This window comes from Chamaea fasciata, unplaced genomic scaffold, assembly GCF_029207755.1.
Source record: "Chamaea fasciata isolate MVZ Bird 193981 ecotype frontalis unplaced genomic scaffold, bChaFas1.0.hap1 SCAF_7, whole genome shotgun sequence".
Classification (NCBI taxonomy): domain Eukaryota; kingdom Metazoa; phylum Chordata; class Aves; order Passeriformes; family Sylviidae; genus Chamaea; species Chamaea fasciata.
In genome coordinates, this window is record NW_027094092.1 from 37,684,423 (window position 1) to 37,703,189 (window position 18,767).

The 18,767-nt window shown below is 39.1% G+C and overlaps 1 protein-coding gene across 2 annotated transcripts in view; it reads left to right on the plus strand.

Annotated features, from left to right (window-relative positions):
- Positions 1–18,767, plus strand: part of PRORP (protein only RNase P catalytic subunit) — a 46,417-nt gene that overhangs the window by 12,427 nt on the left and 15,223 nt on the right. For both annotated transcript variants that reach the window (XM_066188423.1, XM_066188424.1), the window contains exon 5: positions 1,634–1,741. In XM_066188423.1, the coding sequence (XP_066044520.1) occupies positions 1,634–1,741 (108 nt within the window). The remainder of the gene's footprint in view (positions 1–1,633; positions 1,742–18,767) is intronic.

Sequence of the window (18,767 nt, forward strand, 5' to 3'; positions counted from 1 at the left end):
AGTGACTTCCTTCTGTCTTGGTGTCCCTGTCAGATGGCAAAGAGAATTTTCATTTATCTGTGGAAAATACATTGATATTAGGGCAGGCAGGTGGGGAAAATACTTCACAGGTACCAACAATTTATTTTTGTTTTAAATGATAATTTCCTTGTCCAGCTTTTTATACTTTCCCAATAGGAACATTTATTTAAGCCATGGAGAAAGGAAAGATCACATAAAAGGTGATTGATTCCTAGGGTGCTAGGCTGAGCCCTGTGTTGTCTGTATTCTTACCACTGTGCTTTTGACTGGTACACCTTTGTTCACCTGGAAATTATTCCTGAAATTTTAACAGCTGAGTAAGCCATCTTGTCTTGCTTGGTTTGTACTTCTAGTACAAGTAACCCTTTTCCTTGTGTAATTTGTCGTAAGCATTCTGACTAAATTTGAAGTGATCATTTGTTACTTCCTGACACTGTTGTATTTTCTGGAAAAATTAATTCTTTCTTTCATTTCTTTCTCCAAGGAAGAATCATATGTGCTGTATATGTTTTAGGGTGCTGGGGCAGTGGTTTTCATTTAGACATGTGTTACCATATTGCTACATGGAAGAAGGCAAGATTAGAAGAGTACTTCTTGAATCCTTTGCAGAAGGCATGAAATATTAATTGTTTTGAGTTCCTCTGAAAGTTAATTTATAGCCTGGACTGTGAAAGCTCTGTCAGTGATAAATAAATCTTACTTGTTACTAGAAAGGTAATTTATGCAATTAGGTCACTGCCCATCAGGATAATGCAGAGTTCTTGCTCTTATTAAAAACAGACAGAAGCAAAAAGTAGAAATTTTATGCAAGTGTCTGCAAAAAACCCTACTAAATCTTTCCTCAAAAATCAAGGTAGAAATTCCTGAAGATTTAATTATACCCTTGTAGTCTGTTCTTCTCTTACGGACTCTCAAACCTAAACCTCATAGGTTTCCTTATGAGGGAAAAACTGGATGTTTTGCTCAATCGGTGCATTACTTTTCTGACCTAGTAAGAAAGTTCATGGTTTTAGCCTTAAAGCCACGTGTTTCTCACAAATGGAGTGCCATCTTTCTAAATGGATGTTTGTTTAAATATTGACTGGCATTCAGAGATTTCATAATTCTTCCAGAGAACGTAAGTATGATCATTAGTTTACATTTGGGTATGTTAAGAGCTAGTAGTAATGAAACTGTCTACTGGATTGTAAACTTGCTTTGTTCAGCAGCTGCTGTATGACAATGACTATAGCATGTGTCTTTATAGAAGTGTACAGTTCAGATCGTAATTTTGAAAATCTGGATAACTGTAAAGTTTTGGTTTTCAGTTGTAATGTAGTTTTTGGTTGTAATGGTTTTATTGGATGTATCCAATGTAAGATTATGGCTTAAAAGATGGGGTTGGGTTTTTTTTGGTGTGGTTGTTTTAGGAAATAAGCGAGTAATGATGTGAAGTGTAGCCAACAAAGGAAAAGTGAGACATTTGGGCTTTTTTTTCTTTTTTTAATAAAAATTGAATGGAATTTCTTTCTATTAAACTCAAATTATTATTACAATTAAATAAAATAAATAAATAATTTAAATAAATAATAAACTTATTATTCCCCTGTGTTTGCTTATTTACTTATTTCAGGAATTTGAGGCCTTTCAAACTTTTGTGGAAAATCGACTTCCGTTTGATATTGTTATTGATGGACTCAATGTTTCCCACGTAAAATCCAGAAAGATGCAGTGTGAAAACGTAAGTGCTGGTTAAATATTCATTAAGTGTTTTGTGTATACTGACTGTAAAACAGTGAGTGCCTCATTATTAGTTATCCTCTAGAGAAAATGAGCAAATGCTTTGTAGCACATTACAGTGAAGTTGAAAGTTATCTAGGTTTCACAAATTAAAAATTATTAGTTGGAAGATGGTCCTTATATATTTGACTGTATTAGCTGTAAAAATGTCATAAGTTTCCTTATGTATTCAATGTTTATAGTTATAGATAAGGTATCAATAATAACATTATTACACAAACACTGTGTGGTTGTGTAAGTTTTCATAGTTTTAATAGGGATGTAAGGGAAGAGGGTAAATCTGCTGTGTAGAAAATTTAGTCTAATATAATTATGCTGGTAGAAGTTGTCCTTAAAATAACCCCTTACTTAGTTCAAACCACATCCTGTACACATTTTAAAAATTATTTCACTTCCTATTGCTTTAAGACTTCAGTCCTGTTTGATACGGGCAGCTCAAACTGGCTTCAGTTCTTTCCACTTCATTTGTAGAAGAAAAATCCTGCTCCTTTGTCAATACCTGTGTCTGAGAATTCTTGATACTCACTTGCAGCATTTCACTAAGAATTGGCTTAAGGTTATTTGAGTATTTTTGTCAATCAAATTTACTTTAAATTAGGAATAGTAAAGTAGTTGCTTACGCATATTCCAAAGCCAGAATTTAAATTTTCACATTCTCAAAATGAATTTATAAATGAGCTTAATAATAAAAGAAGAAAATCACTTTTAGTAATTAGAGGAAATACATTTTTGTTCTAAGAATTACTTTAAAGCTATTATTAGGAAGTAGTGTATACTCTTATATATGTATATAAAAGTGAGCTAGGGAGGTTGGATAAACTTGCTGAAAGATGTTTCAGAGTAGCAGTGTAGTTTCATGAGATACTGTCTCACAAAGAAGGTACTTACTACAAAAATAGAAAAAAGAGTTCACAAGTTGTTCGGGTGGGATCAGGGAGGGAGTTTCAATTATCTGAGAAGAATTCCAGGCAGAACATAGTGGCACAATGTTTTAACATCTGGAAAGACAGGTCTATGCTGCCAAAGATGAGGAGAGAAATAAGTGTCCTTCCTCAGTGCATGCCTTTCCCACCATGGGAACTCTGAACAAGATTCTGAATGATTTGTACAAACTGGAGGAAATCGAGCAAAGAGCCAGCCTGGTTTTGGCACATAATTACTCCTGATTTCTGGTCAGAAATCTTACTTGGAGGTATTGGCATGCTGAACAGCATAAATTGCCTTTGAGCTTCTCCTTAGCTTGGGCTGTAATGGAAGGACTTTGGTATCCAAAGTCCTGATACCAAAGAGCTCCAGAAGGACTCTGTGGAGGCATCAACTTTCATTTAGGTTGTTCCATACAGGTACAGGTCAAATTTCTCTTGAATCCCAGCCGTTTACTGATTAGGAGGGTTTTGGGAAGACCTGCCTTTCCTTCCTGCACAACAGAACAGTAACTTGGGCTCACACCAGCTTATCTCCAGAAGATGGTTCTCTTAGCTAAAAGTTACTTGTCCTGTGACTTATGTTGCTGTGAATGATTATTACATTTTGTCATGCATAGAAAACGGTAATCGGGGTTTCTAACCAGTCTTTTGCTGCTCCTGTTTTCTGGATCCTGTTTTTGGAAGTATGGAGTCATTACATGATAGATTGGAGATGCCCATTATTTCTACTGTAGATACCTGCAGATACTCACTGGCTGAATAGTACCTGTTTTGGCATGGGAAGTGTATATATTTGCACTCTAAACAACAAAATAGCTCCTTCACTTCCCAAAAGAAATTATCTTCTTGACACATGGACTACTAAAGACTTTTCCCTGCACTGATCCTCTCAATTAACTGAGATACTTCTAATTTTTTTTTTTAATGTTAGATGTCATTATACACAATTACAGCATTAACTGTTGAGTTTGTAGTTTTTTCCAAATGGAAGCAGAGTTTAAATGCAAGATCATGCTGCATGCTAACAGATCCTGTTTTATTTCTTCATGACTCTGAACTTCTGTGTTGTAACATGTCAAGAAAGGACTATGTCTTTGTTCTTATTTTGGATACTTCTGACAAGAAGCATGTATTCTTGTTTTCTGACTACTTTTTTCAAGAATGCTTAAAACAGAAAGAAACCCACAAAGCAGAGCAATCCTTTTTTCTGTTTCCAAACTTTTTTCAGTTTGAAGGAAGGGAAGGCCACAGTAGTCTGTTCATATGTTGATTTTCGGGTTATGGGTGTTGCTGCCAAGTAGTCCCCTACGTGTGACCCAGTGCTGACCTCCCTGGGTGCTGTAGTGTGTCCTTTGAGGGCTGACTCTACCACAAAACAACCAAATGGAAAATGTGGAGTGGCATGTATGGGGCATTTACAGCCTGCCTTATTAAGTTCTTCAGTCTACATAGGGAAACACAGTGCCCAGCTGGGAAGATGGAGAGGAGAAACAGTGTGAGAGAAGTGGGAGGCAGAGCACAAAGGATGGAAAAAGCCAAGAGGGAAGGCTACTGAGGTCAAGCTGGCTGGCTAGGGTAGCATGACAGTCCCATTTTGAAGAAGAAAGGTATGCTGTGACTTCTTCTGCTTGACTAGAGGTGTAGTAAATGAGCAGTGTTTCTGAGGGAGGACCTGTGTTAAAGCTGTCCAGCCTGTCAAAAGCTGAATTATTTTACTTGTCAAAACACTAAATTCTTTTGAGTCTTCAGGTATGGGTCAGTCTGTGTTCTTTTCAAGGGTTCATTGCTGCAGCTGTTAGACCCAGTCAGGATATTGTTTTATAAACTTCTCTGTTAGAGTATGTAGTTAGCATGCAGTGTGGTTGAAAGAGAAAATTAGATTGTTGCTGTGTTTCTAACACACTCTTAAATGTTACTATTTGCAAATTATTAGTTTCTTTGGAAGCTGTCCCTTATGTGATTTAGAGAGAATGGCAAAATAAAGGGTGTTGTTAAACACAGGAGAAGGCCTAAGATTTATGTGACAAAATCATGGTAATTTAAATGCGTTCTGGTCTTAATTTAAATTTAACAAAAAGTACTGTTTAACTTCATGATTTAGCTTCCAGAACTGCAGCTGTTCTGCTGAAGACCAAGACTCCAGATAACTCTTAGTGATATGATTAAAATAAGAAAACATAGATAAAATATTCCTCTCTGTTTCAAACAGCCTAACATTTGTAATTCCATTTAGCATGCCTTAGGCATCTTGGGGAGGGGCTGGATTGTGTGGCAAGGCAAAGGTACTTTGAGAGATGAGTGGGGACAGAAAACAAGAGGAAGTTGAAGGAGAAATTTTTATTCATTTAATTCCCAAAGTGTTCTGACATTCTAGAAAGCTAGATGTGCGACTTACCAGGCAACTTCAGTCCTCACCACCAGCACTCAGCAAATCATTGTGAATATTATTGACTTGACAGATTTACTGGAACATCATGTGACGGTTTCTCTGGTTTATGACGCCCTTGGTTTGTAAAGATAATTCCCAATCACCCTTTTTTCCAGGTGGGTTTTATTCTGGGTCTGTTTCCTGGTAGAAATGATGATGTAGCTGCATCAATTACTCAATTCCTGAAAATAATTTTAAAAAAAAGGAGGCAGCATGAAGATGGGAACAAAGATTTTTTTGAGGGCTAGGAAATGGTGAGAGCATTTGATTTGAAGGCACTGAGCACATAGTGACTGTAAAACTGCAACACCAGACAACACCTCCTTTCAACCCTTTGCTTCCTTACTGTAGCACTTTAAATTAGACTTTAAAGTTGACTCTTTATTAAAAGATATTAAAGAACAGAAATTATTTGGCTATATAGTTCAGAAAATAGAAAAAATCCCAAACCTCCCTAAAGTCTAAAATCATTCAGCCTTGTCATCTGCTGCTGTTTAAGACTGTACCTGATGCATTGTGCCTGAATGAGTCAGTCACTGTGCTGCAAACATGTGGTTTGTAAACAGAGATGTCCTTGCAGTTTAACCAAGCAGAGTTGATTCAGGCTCTGTCATGACTCTGTGTAGTTAATCCTTTCCTCCAGATGTATCTAATTACATAAATCCTTACCCAGCACAATCACATTTGGTACTCTCTGTAGTGCTCTCACCTTTCACCTTGTAAAGGTCAAGAGCGGGAATTTCCACACACTAATTGTCCATTTCTCCTACTAAACAAACTGTTACATAGTTCTTAAATGGATATTTTCCTGTTTATGACAATTTTCTGCAAAAGTATTCCTCGGAAATGAGACGGAATCCCAGTGCAAGCAGGATATCTAGGCTCTAGAGACCGCTCTTGGGTTGTGGAAGAGGAATGAAGGCACTTTGCTCTGCTTCAGCTGCCCCTGAGCTGTGGGAGGGCCAGGGTGGGAGGTGAGAGAGGGGTAAGAGATCATGATCTGCAAGAACATCTTGAAGAGTATTTTGCTATTTTTAGTTTTCAATGAGTTTGGTATGTTGAAAATTAACTATGCAGCCACGTCCTTTTTTTCAGCTGTACCCATCTGGTGTTAAAAGTAACTGAACATATATTTCAAATGTGTGTTGGATCAAAGCTAACTCACAATTCCCTTCTTCAAAGAGTTTGGCAGTTGGGGTCAGCTCTGCCCTAACTTTACCCTCTCTAATCTCTATATTAAACTCAGACATCTGAACAATTGGTAGAATAGTTCCAGATTGAGTTGCTCAAGGCTGACTATGCACAAAGGAATAGTTTTTGCTCTTGGCAGATAATTCAAAGTGGTTCCTCCTAAACTTAATCAGCACTTTTATAAATGGACTACATGCGTTTGTGTTATTCCTGTATAAATTGCAGTAGGCCTGTATAATAGCTGAGGAAGCCAGATCCTTGCTGTCCCACTCCCTTCCCATCCCAATCTGCTGGCAGCAGCCAGCATACCACATCTCTGGCCTGAAGCAGCAGTCTCCTCCTGTCAGGAAAGCCAGCAGACCTGTTCTCCTGCACCTCTCACAGGCTGTCACAGAAAGCCACTCTGTGCCTGCTGTAATTGGGAGTGTTCTGTGGCAGGTGCAGGGGTCACCTCATGTTTTGTGTGTTTCTTGTCTCTTCCAGGGAAAGAGCAGCAGGCTTGTTGAGTGGAGACTGCTCTCTGAATTGGGGAAGGGATTAAGTGAATTTTGCAGTAATAATAGTTGTGTGTACACATATTATTGCATTTTCTTTTTCTGTATGTTAAAGATCTAAAATTCTATTTAACAAGAGGATTCAATTTAAAACTAACATGATAATTTTAGCTATTCTAGTGCTTCTGTAGTAGTTATTCCTGGACTCCTGGCTACATTAGCAGTAGAGAAAAGAATGGGTAGAGAGAGATTGCAGTCTTGAAAGGAAAGCTGATAGTGAAAAAAAGTTTCATCAAGATAAGGGAGAAAAATAGGACATAGGATGGTAGTCTACAGGAAAATGGTGAATGGTCCTTTTAAATTTTTGAAAAAAACCTAGCTTTGGCCACAGAATTAAAAAACCTTGATGAATTACATGTTGTGACTTCAGCTCAGAACTACTGCTTTGGTATGTCTGTTACTCAGTTTGCAAGGCTTATTTTCCAAATATAAAGACAATTATCAAGACAAAAAAACCTACAACTCTTCAAATGAAGGCAAAATTAAAAAAAAAAAAAGTTCTGACCCACAATTCTCTTGGCTTAATAACCCAAATCAATTTTGAAACATAATTTTGCTTCTTTGAAATATCTGCTTAATGCCTATAAATCCTCTGTGATGAAACAAGGAGAGCAGAAAACGTATTGGAGCTTGTTGTGTTTGAGAAAAACAGTGAATGCAACTTTCTCTCCTAAGTTCCAGTTACTAAGCCATTTTTGAGGCCATGAAACACACAAAAAAATTAGCTCCTGTGCATACATGTGTAGTTGACAAATACACATACTAGAATGCTAAGGTTTTCATGTGGTAATCTTTACGAGTTGTCAAGTGAGTTGTCAAGTCAGTCTTAACCGTGCAACGTGCATAAAAGATTCTCTGTATGGTTATTGAGACAGTGATACTTTGTACAAAACATTAGCTACTCTATGAGCTGTCCTACAAAACAAGCAGTTATTAATAAATTTGACCCCAAAAAACTCTTCCATGGGAAAGAATTTTTTTCTTCTCTGACTCCTTTGGCAGCGTCTGTGATTTGTTCAAGTACTTTACTGTCTGTAAATGAAGCAAGAATGAAGTAGATCCATGAGTCATTCTCTGTTCGGAATCAATACATCCAACTGAGGTCTTATTTGTCATGCTGTGACAGTTCATCAATTCTGCCTCCGACCACCTCTTGTCTTACCACTCAACAAAGCAGTCAGACGTGTTTGTTCATTTGCTCTCAGCCTTTTCCATCTCTTTTTTTTTTTTTTCCTGTCTTATAATGGTGGTTCAAGTTTGCATTTCTGTGATAACAAAAACATTTGGCCTGTTGCTCAAGATTGGAGAAATTTTTATCTTTGCAACATGTGTTTCATTCTTTAGACCTGTACTTTCATTTCCTGTAAATATTGCACAGACTGTAAAGATGAAGATTTTTGGTGTTTTCATTGAAGATCACCTTCACTGTCTGTGTAACATGATCTTAGAAGAGAAAGAAGCTCAAGCAGTGAGGGGTACTCTTGAAATTTCACCTATTTTTAGTATTAGAGATTCATGACTGAAATATTCCGCATTGTGTCCGTGTCTCATCAGTTAATTTCTGGGTGTTCCTTGGATATCCCAGCAGAACTCAGTTCTTCTCTGAAGACACATCTCAGAGATCAATACCAATCTGCTGAAATCTTCCCCCTCTCCTTCCATGTTGGGGCCATCCTAAAATAGCATAGCTCAAGCTCAAGAATTTTGGTCACCAGATGCAGAAGAACAAGGCTGTTGAACTTCCCAGGAGAGCTGAAGGAGATAGACTCAGTTGCCAGTGAAAGCTAGAGGGAAGGCCTGGCCTGCAAGTTCCCCACTCCCTGCAGCTCTTCTGAAACCTGGCAGTTCCTGATTGTGGCTAAAAGAGAAATGAAAGGGCATTTAATATATTCAACTTTGTATAGCTATACACTGTAAGTGAAGATGTGTTGGACATCAGTGTGTCAGAGGTTCTAGAAGTACTCCTGCAACTGGTTGGCATGGATGCTTCCTCCAAGGAAACGCCTGTGTTGCCTACACATCTTGAGCCAGCAAGTCTGGCTCTTCCCATAACGGTGTGCTCCAATGTCCCTCACTGCTTCTGCAACACTGGGACAGGAGAGTAGGAGTAGATGGGACATCTTGAAAGGGGAAGCACAAAGTCAGGCTGGCTACTTGTGAATACAGGTGAAACTTTCTTAAGACTTTAAAATTCCCAACATCGTGAAATGGGAGAGGGGAAGCTGACAGGATTTCCTGAGTAAATGCCTCATCAGTTGGCTGTAAGCAATATTTTTCCTTGCAGAAGTTTCCACTCTAGTTTTGCATTTCCTGGTGAGAATAGAGCAGCAGAAATTGATCAAGTTAAAGAAATCTTACTATCAGGTAATCTGACAGGTTCTGCCTGTTACTTTCTCTCAGGGTCAGATTCTTCCTGGTGTTGCCTCCCCTTACTATTTGCAACCTTTGTTTCTGGCTATAAAATTAATAAAATCGATATGGTTAAATTAATTATCTCTATTGGTTTCCATCTGATGTTTATGATTTTTGTATTTAGTGGTAATAGCAAATCAAAAGTTATTATAGGTACAGGAGCACCCAAGCACCAAGTAACCTTTTTTTTTTTTTTTTTTTTTATGAGTGAATTTTCATCATGTCTTTCATAATAAGATTCTTCTAATCACTAGGAATATAAGCTTGAAATTCAGCAGGGCAGAGTGAAACTGCCTTGATGATTCATGTCCCAGTGAACTTGGTAACTGTAGCAAACAGGTTGGTTGTTGTATGTTGTAGAGGAGTCCTGCTAAAACCTAGGTGTTGAAGTCAAGTGAACATGTCTTCTGAACTGGATGAGTTTCTGTCTTGCTGTTTTCACTTGTCCCTTAGAAACCACAAGATGGGGGTTTTCTTTGGGCAGCTCAGCTGCCTCACAGAATCATGGAATTGTTATCAGTGTGGCAGTAAGAGGTGTGCTGGGCCTCCAAATTGGAAACCTGATCTTTAGGGAACTGAACTGCTTCTTTAGAAGTGATTGTCTTAGTAGTGAGAGGCTATGGGAAGCAGGCCAGAAAATGTGAAGATTGGGTTTCTATAGGCCAGTTCTCTGTAAAAATAAATTATTTGATTTGAATGTGGGAAGTGCTGGTTTAACTGTCATCTTAAAAGGAGCCTAGTGTCACGATCCGCTCACACAAGCGGGGTTCGTGATGGTTCGTTTTAGGGATCTCAGAGCGCAAAAGACACAGCGGGGGACAAACTCAGTTTACTCAATCACAAATGCACCTTTATTTAGTGCCAACAAATGCGATAGTAGGGAGAGAAAAAGAGAATAGTTAGAAAAACAGAAAAGAGGGAAGGGGGATTATAGCTACCAACATGGAGGGTCGAGTCCTCGAGGCTTTTGAAGATGCCTATAGACGCGAGTTTCTCCAGTGGGGTGATCACAAAAGTGAGCGGGGGTCTCCAGGGTTTTTATAGTCCTCTCCGAAGCGACAGGCAGTTGGCCAAACAGGTGGGGGAAATCATTGCAGTGTGTTCATTTAGAGAACCCAGAACAAGTCGGTCGTCAGCAGGTACAGTGTCAACCAGTACAGTGTCAGCAGGCACAGTCACTTCACCGTGACTTGCCCATTGTTTCTGCTCAGGTTCTGATGTTCCGATATGGGTGCTGGGTTTTTCCATCGAACACACCTGCAGGCAGCACTTGGCCAACATCCCACCTCAGCCAGGCCAGAACTCCTGTACTGAGATTTTAAAGTCCCTTTTAGGGGTTTCAGTCTCTGTCCTTGACGATGGTCGTGAGGCAGATGAGGGATCTTCGGACCGTCTCTTACACCACCCCGTGACTCACGATTGTCGTCAAGAGAGCTCCTTCTGCAGGGTTCCGTAGTTTTGCGAAGTCTTCAGGACTCGTCCATGTCAGTAGCATATCCCGGAAAAAACAGGGACAGTAGAGAGTGTGTGTGAAAGAGAGAGAGAGAGAGAGAGAGAGAGAGAGAGAGAGAGAGAGAAATAGGAAAAGGAAATAAAAACAAAACAAAATCAATCAATATTGATTAAAACAATTTCATCAAAATAATTAGAACAAATCATAAAATTCCTTAAAGTTATAACAATTTTCAAACAAAAGCTTAATTTTGATTACAATATAACATAATTAAAACAAATAACAATAATCAAAACAAGCAATTAACATTCTCAAATTAATCTGCTGTTGGAGGCCTAATTTTTACTGTTAGGGTAGTACATCTCGTGTCAATAACTTTGGGAGGGTCTTTTGCAAAAGGGGTATTAATTCATCATTTTCCAATTTAGGATGTATAAAATGACTGATAAGACAAAACTAAACAAAACCAAAATAAAAAAAAAACAACAATGGGATAACACACTTTGTTCAGGATACCTGTAGCCGTAGGTGACCACCCAAAAAGGGTATCTCACCACCTGTGTTCAGCATCTTTTCTTACCCTTTCCATGACATGATGTATTTTTCTCACTTTGTAAGGAATAGTTGCCAGGGTTTTCTGTCTGTTTTTCTTGATCTTTTCCAAAATCTCAATTAAATCCTGATGAAGCAACAATTGCTTCACCAAAATAAGATTCATCCCAATAGGGGGAGGCAATAATTTGTGCATCACTGTATAATCAGATTGTAAAAGGTGATAAAAGGTAACTGGGGCTGAGTAAGAAAAGTCACATCTTGTAATTGTGGTAAAGTTACAAATACAAAAATTTGAGTGATTCTTAAGATTCACTACTATTTCTTCTACAAACACTACATCACAAGCAGTTTTAAAGCATGCACACCTATTGCCTATATATATTAGCACTGTTTCAGAAGTCTGGTTAGGGTGAATTTTAAAGTGGCAGATATTTTGTTCAGTGTCCAGACAAATGTCTTGAGCTATGATTGCATTACTCTCACAGATGAAACCTTACTGTTCCCGAACAATACATGAGTCTAAATTGACAGTTTGCCATCTCTCGCCATTTTGACGGGCCCATTCTCTGTGCTCAAAAGCATAGAGAATAGCTCCATCATGATTCAGTCCTAATGCAATGATAGGAAATATCGAGTGTACAGAGGCATTACATATGGTTAACACAAAAGCTGTAACTGTGTTGGTATTGGGGTTGTAGGTTAAGTTTACTAATTTCCACCAGGATTGGAATTCCTTTTCAAAATCATTTGCATTGTCCTAAATTATTTTCTGAATTTCAGTAGGAAAGTGCCTTCTTCTCCTTCCCTTATGATTGAGGCAACAACTGTCTGCATCCACAGCTGTGCCTGGATGCAGCTAAGAGCCAAAGAGACATTGCTTTATGTGGCACCAAGTGTATCAATTATCAATTTGTGATCATTCACATTCACTTTTTCTGAATTTGATAATATGTTTGATAGCAACCACTGATGTGTCCCCAAAGCCAATAAGGATAACTGCAATGGTTATTGTAATTTGGTCAAATCCCTAGTTTTGGCAGCCAATTTTTTCATTAATACTTCTAAAAATTCCCAATTTAAAGTATTTATCATGGTTTACATGGCCTTTATGTCCCTCGGAGTTCTCCTGTAAAAAGTAAGCACAACAGAATCTGCCACCAAAAGGCAGAAAGTTAGAATGATGGAAGTTCTCCAGTGTGCATTTATTCGATACTCTTTTCCTAGAGCATCAAAGGTTACCCATGTGTATTTATTCAGAGGGGGTTTTAGCACTTGTGGTACCTCTCCCACCGTGGGGAGGTCCACCAAGACAGGTTGTCCAGGGTAACGTGCTGGATTCTTGGAATCACTTGGTCCCCGTAGTGAGGGGAATATGCTTGGAGCTGTTGGGCTAAAAGGAAAAGTATCAGTAAACCAAGGACTTGCTGACTGTTCGGGGGAAAAGGGAGGGGTAATGACTGAGGCAGGTTTGTCTTGGATGCTATCCAAGTTTTCTGCTTCTTGTACTGCCAGTTTTTTCACAGCTCCTTCGGTTATTGAGATGTTACAATAATGTTCAATCTGAGCATACCACTTTTTTACTGAGGCTGTTTGGGCCACCCCGTCAGATGGGGGAGTCCCAGTAGTGACTGACTTAAAAACTTGGAAAGGCCCTCTCCAAACAACTGGTTGTTGTTGTATAATCTTCTCTACTTCTATGAGAGCTAGGCTAACCACAAACAAGCCTTTTTCCCAGATAATATACCTCTTTTCAGCATCTCTGAAACCACGGGAATAAAAACCAACAGGCCATGTCGGACCCTCAGGACCCCACTGCCATATGTGTACTGACAACCGTGAGGAAGCAAACCCCCATTCTACCTGAAAAGGATCTGTTGGGTGGATCGGGCCTAGGGCCTGATGAGCAGTTGCTTCAAAAATTAACAATTGTAATGCTTCTTCCTGAGAAGGGCTCCAGTCCCATTTTACTCCCTTTCTCAACAAATCATAAAGAGGTTTGGCAAAAATTGAAAAATCTGCAATGTGTTTTCCCCAAAACACTAATAATCCCAAGGCATGCTGTGGATCTTTCCTGGACTCAGGCACTTTAATTTGATCTAAGGAGGTTAGGGTGTCAGGTGGGATGCATGTCATACCTCCTTTCCACCAGATACCCAAAAATTTTACTTCTTGAGAAGGTTTTTGTATTTTTTCTGAGGGGATTTGCAAACTAAGGCTTTCTAAGTGGGAAGTTATTTTCTGTTGAACACCCCCCACTTGCTGTGTCCCATTGTTTAAAACTTGTGCTAGGGAGTGCTGTGGCTTGTTGCCCAAGGCTTGCGGAAGAGGAGGTGCGCTGGGTTGTTGGTTGGATGATTCCAACACAATGGGTTTGGGACAGGGCCAATTAGAAATTATTTTAGCCAATTTATCATAAAGCAATTTATCCATAATTTTTTGCGGCACTCCCCTTTTCAGTCCTAGTGACCACAGTTGCTGCCGGTTGGAAATTTGTTTTCCCTTTTCTGATTTTTCATTAGGAGAAGCAATGTGCCTGACTCCTCTGGGTTTTTCTGGTTTGTCCTCTGAGTACTTCACTGGTCCATATTTTCTACTGTAACTTATTAACTCCTCTGTTACCTCACTCCATGTCCAAAGTTTATGACTGCTGTTATATTGTGTGCTAGAAGTTGTAAAAGGTGAGGAGTCAGTGGAGTCAGTGGAACCAGTTTGATCTCTTGTATGTCTAAGAAATCTTTCAAGTCCATCTACCGGAGAGATAGATGCTATTGTTTTTTGAAGAATTGCTGTTGGTTTAAGAGACTCTGGCAAACCTCGAATTAAAGGGGTCATAATCTCAGGTTTGACAGGCTGTTGCATTGGCAACACACAGCCAGAGATTAATTTTCTTTCATGTATCATTTGCAAGCATGCAGCTTTGTGTATGTTTTCTAGGAGTTGGTCTGAGGTGCCGACTATTGCCAGAGGGTCGCCCGTCTCTAGGGGGTTTAACCCCCCTGCCCAGTGAGCTGCACACTGTGTCAGGGACCATGGAGCACGCATATTTCCTGTTGTTAAGAAAACTCCATGTCCCCAATAGCCACTTGCTTCTTGTTCACTTAATTTAATTTGGTCGCCCCCTGTGAGGGAAACTCTAAAAACATACTCCGTCTCTGATTCACTAGGGAGGCGGAAGTATTCTTTCTTTAATTTAGCTAATTCAGTGGCCGTGTATGGTATTTCTTTGGTGGTTATGTGGGGATCACCATCTTCTTCATTTATATAATTATATTCTGTTTTGATGAGAGGTCTCAAGTTGGAGCAACAGTGTTCCCCACAATTTTGCATGTGTACTAATTCTTTCTGAGGGTATATTTGTTTAATGTTGTATGTCTCCTTTCCTTCTATTTCTGTGGGTGAATCTACAGATTTTAAGTTTTTGCTTCGCTCTTCTGCAAGAGAAATTTGCAGCAAATAATTCTGATTTCTTTCCTGTTCTAATTGTTTTTGCAAAGCTTCTACCAAATTTTGCAGGGATTCTATGACTGCTTTTTCTTCACTTACCCGCTCAGAACGGGTCTCTATGGCTGCCGAAAGACAGGCCCCCAAAACTGAGCAAAGAATGGTTTTATTTCTGCCCAGTTTGTATCTAGCATCATGTTGCAAAGAATATATTCTATCTACAATGTTTTTAAAGTTAAACCAATTATTCTGTGCCCACCTTTCTCCGTCTGGAGAAGGTCTAGCACTATGTTTAGCTAACAAAGCATAAAATGCATTCTTATGTTTTTCACTCATTTTGTGAAGGGACCAAAACCACTCTCAGGGAGGTACGCTTAAAGTTACACCAAAGGCACAGCTAAAACTGTGTTTCCCTTCGCTTCCCTGGAATGGGCGAGGAGACCAAAACTGCCTGGGAGGTTCACCTTAGTTACAAATGGTTGTCTCCTCAACTACACCAAGCAGCCCAAAACACAAAAAAAACCAAAACCTAACTACAGTCCCATCTTTTGCACAATGAGATCCTTTTGTGAAATCCTGATGACAGGGAGTGCTACACGCCTGGGTGTATACAGTGTGCGGGAATTTTCCCTCGCCCCCCTTGCTTTCTAACAGCGCTCACCGAAGTGGCGTGCTAGGTGCGGCTGAGACGAGGGTCCTTCCCCTGTTACAAACTATATAAAACCCGCAACCCCTCTGTCCATCAAGATCCTGTCCGTGACGCCAATTTAATGTCACGATCCGCTCACACAAGCGGGGTTCGTGATGGTTCGTTTTAGGGATCTCAGAGCGCAAAAGACACAGCGGGGGACAAACTCAGTTTACTCAATCACAAATGCACCTTTATTTAGTGCCAACAAATGCGATAGTAGGGAGAGAAAAAGAGAATAGTTAGAAAAACAGAAAAGAGGGAAGGGGGATTATAGCTACCAACATGGAGGGTCGAGTCCTCGAGGCTTTTGAAGATGCCTATAGACGCGAGTTTCTCCAGTGGGGTGATCACAAAAGTGAGCGGGGGTCTCCAGGGTTTTTATAGTCCTCTCCGAAGCGACAGGCAGTTGGCCAAACAGGTGGGGGAAATCATTGCAGTGTGTTCATTTAGAGAACCCAGAACAAGTCGGTCGTCAGCAGGTACAGTGTCAACCAGTACAGTGTCAGCAGGCACAGTCACTTCACCGTGACTTGCCCATTGTTTCTGCTCAGGTTCTGATGTTCCGATATGGGTGCTGGGTTTTTCCATCGAACACACCTGCAGGCAGCACTTGGCCAACATCCCACCTCAGCCAGGCCAGAACTCCTGTACTGAGATTTTAAAGTCCCTTTTAGGGGTTTCAGTCTCTGTCCTTGACGATGGTCGTGAGGCAGATGAGGGATCTTCGGACCGTCTCTTACACCTAGGTAATCCTCAGGAGTGATTGTGTTCATTCATGTACACCTGGATTTGTTTATATATTTGGAAAGCAATTTTGGTTCATGCTTGGCTTTTACATTCAATATGCTCTTTCTAGGAAAAGTAGGAAAGAAAACTTATTTGAAGTTATGTTATCTGAAGGCAAAAAGGTGCACCGTAACAAAAGCCTAAAGTCCATTTGGATTTATTTATGATGCTCTGAAAGCCTGATTTTTTGAACAAAATGTTATTCCTAGGGATCTCTGCATATTGACATGATGTTTAACAATCCAACAATCCATTAAGCTGCATTTGTTGATTTTTCTCTAGTTGCATCCTATCTGTAAAGCAGGATTGGAAAAGACATTAATATATAAGTAAATATATTTAAACTGGGATAATTAAATTATTGTAACCTGCAGTGAAGTTTAAAACTGAAGTTAAAGTATTTTTTTCTTATTTATACTCATAGAAAATCAAGTACAATTGTCCACAGCTTTTAATCTAAATCTCTTCATAAACTGATTGTTTTGTGTTGTCTGGAACATGGAAATAGGAACTCCTATTTGAATCTAGGAGGCTGATTTCGCCAGAATTAAAATTCCGTTTTGGGGATGACAATCATGCTGGCAGTATTCTTGCTTGAAACCAATCCACAAGAATTCCTGTTTCAAACTGCACCTCTGAAAAATGGTAAGAACTCTTCTTACCCAAAATACTGTTCCCCATTAGAGGTGACATTCTGTATTGGGCACTTCTTAATGCAAACCTCACTTTTTGCCAGTATTGATTTTGTGCATCAGATGCAGATATGAAAGGGAAGAGGCTATCCCTATTCTACTTTGTACTTATTTTGTTTCAGGGTACATTTGTGCAGTTCTTCCTAATAAAGGAGGGAAAATGAGACGAGGCAAAAAACCCAAGAGTCAAAATAAAATAGTCCCCATGCTAATTCAGACTTATGCTTTTATCTGTGGTGTTAATCTACATTAGATCAAATTAGATTAAAGTAATATGTTTACTTGTTTTAATATAAAGAGGAGATCTCATTCAGGTATCTGTCACTTCTCTGAGGACTGCTACCAGAACTGTGCCATTAAGCTGGTATTGTACATGCTGAGACCTGTAAACAATTTTGTTGCTTGGTATCATGTGAGGAACAGGAGTGATGTAGCAAGAACGCCAGTACCAAGGACATAATAAGATAACTATGGCTGCGTATGCTGCTGCTGTTCTTCAAGTTTTCAGGAAAGCAACTGTTATACAATAGAAATCTTCACTCCCATTCTCCAAGAAAAAAATGCCTAACTCAAGATCTTAAAATTTAGTACTTGCAAACCATTAGATGAAGAAATGACCTTCAAAGGCATCATTTGTGTTGGTATTCTCATTTTTCTGTACATCTCCATAAAATAAGCATTCAATTTTTCTCCTCTGTAGTTATTATTTCCTAAACATGATCCTCCAAAATTACCTTTTAAAATCACTTTGAATGTTTTACCTCTGGCATTGTAACTATTTGCCCCATATCATTGTTAGGAATCCTTTTTCTTAATGAGAAATTCTATTTCAAGTATTTCAAGTATTTTACATATTTCTTGCTAATCTTTACATGCATCTACTGATTTTTCCTTTCCACTCAGAGATGATAGCTTGTGATGCTGTTTCTTCCTGATTTGTTATTCACTGGTCAGTTCTTTGTTGATCTGAATAGTTACAGTTCTCGCTGGAAATATGCATTGCATTATAGTGAGTCAGAAGCTAAAGAGGTTGTCAAAATTATGTAAACACTAGATACTCTATTTTCCAACCAGTTTAATGAAGTATTAATTCCTTCTTCTAATTTTTCCCAAATAGTTTATACCATTTCCAGCTGCTGTATTGTCCTATCCTTGCACAATGCTTCCTGTAGTGACTGTTAAAACTGGACTTGTGCTTCTGTCATATTGTTGATAGCAATTTACCTCTTAGATAGATCAGAAGGTGTTAGTGATGTTTATGTCTGTCCTTATTGTCCAGCATTTACCCATTTACCTGCTTGCTTCTACGTGTGACAGAAAGGAAGCAGTGAGTTGGCAGTAATATTTCTTCTGTCTCTAATATTCTGAATTTTTGAGTCTTGAGCTTTTAAGGAGTTGAGTTGACCTGACTGAGCGAGCTGTGTACAGTGTGTGCCATAAGCTCTCCAACAGCAGCTAAAAGCCAGTTAAGCTCCACAGGTTCTGAAGTTGTGGTTATTCAGAAGTTCTTCCCGACTTCTGTGGTATACCAGCGTGGGAAGATCAGCCTTGGCTGATGCCTTTTCTCCTTGTTTATTTCCTAATTGTGTGATACTTTGGTAAACTAGGTAGTGCTTACATTATACACTAAAACAAAAACAAGCAACAAACAAACAAAAGTAGAAGTATGATGCAGTGTTTGTTAGAGCTGAGGTTCTCTGGAGTTCAAGCTTCTACATTCAGTGCAAGCTTAAGTACAGTGGAATACCTGTTTCTTGAATACTACCTATACTACTGATGGATAGATTGATTGATTGATAGATAGGAGTTTTTTTCTACCACAACCCTAAGTTACCACA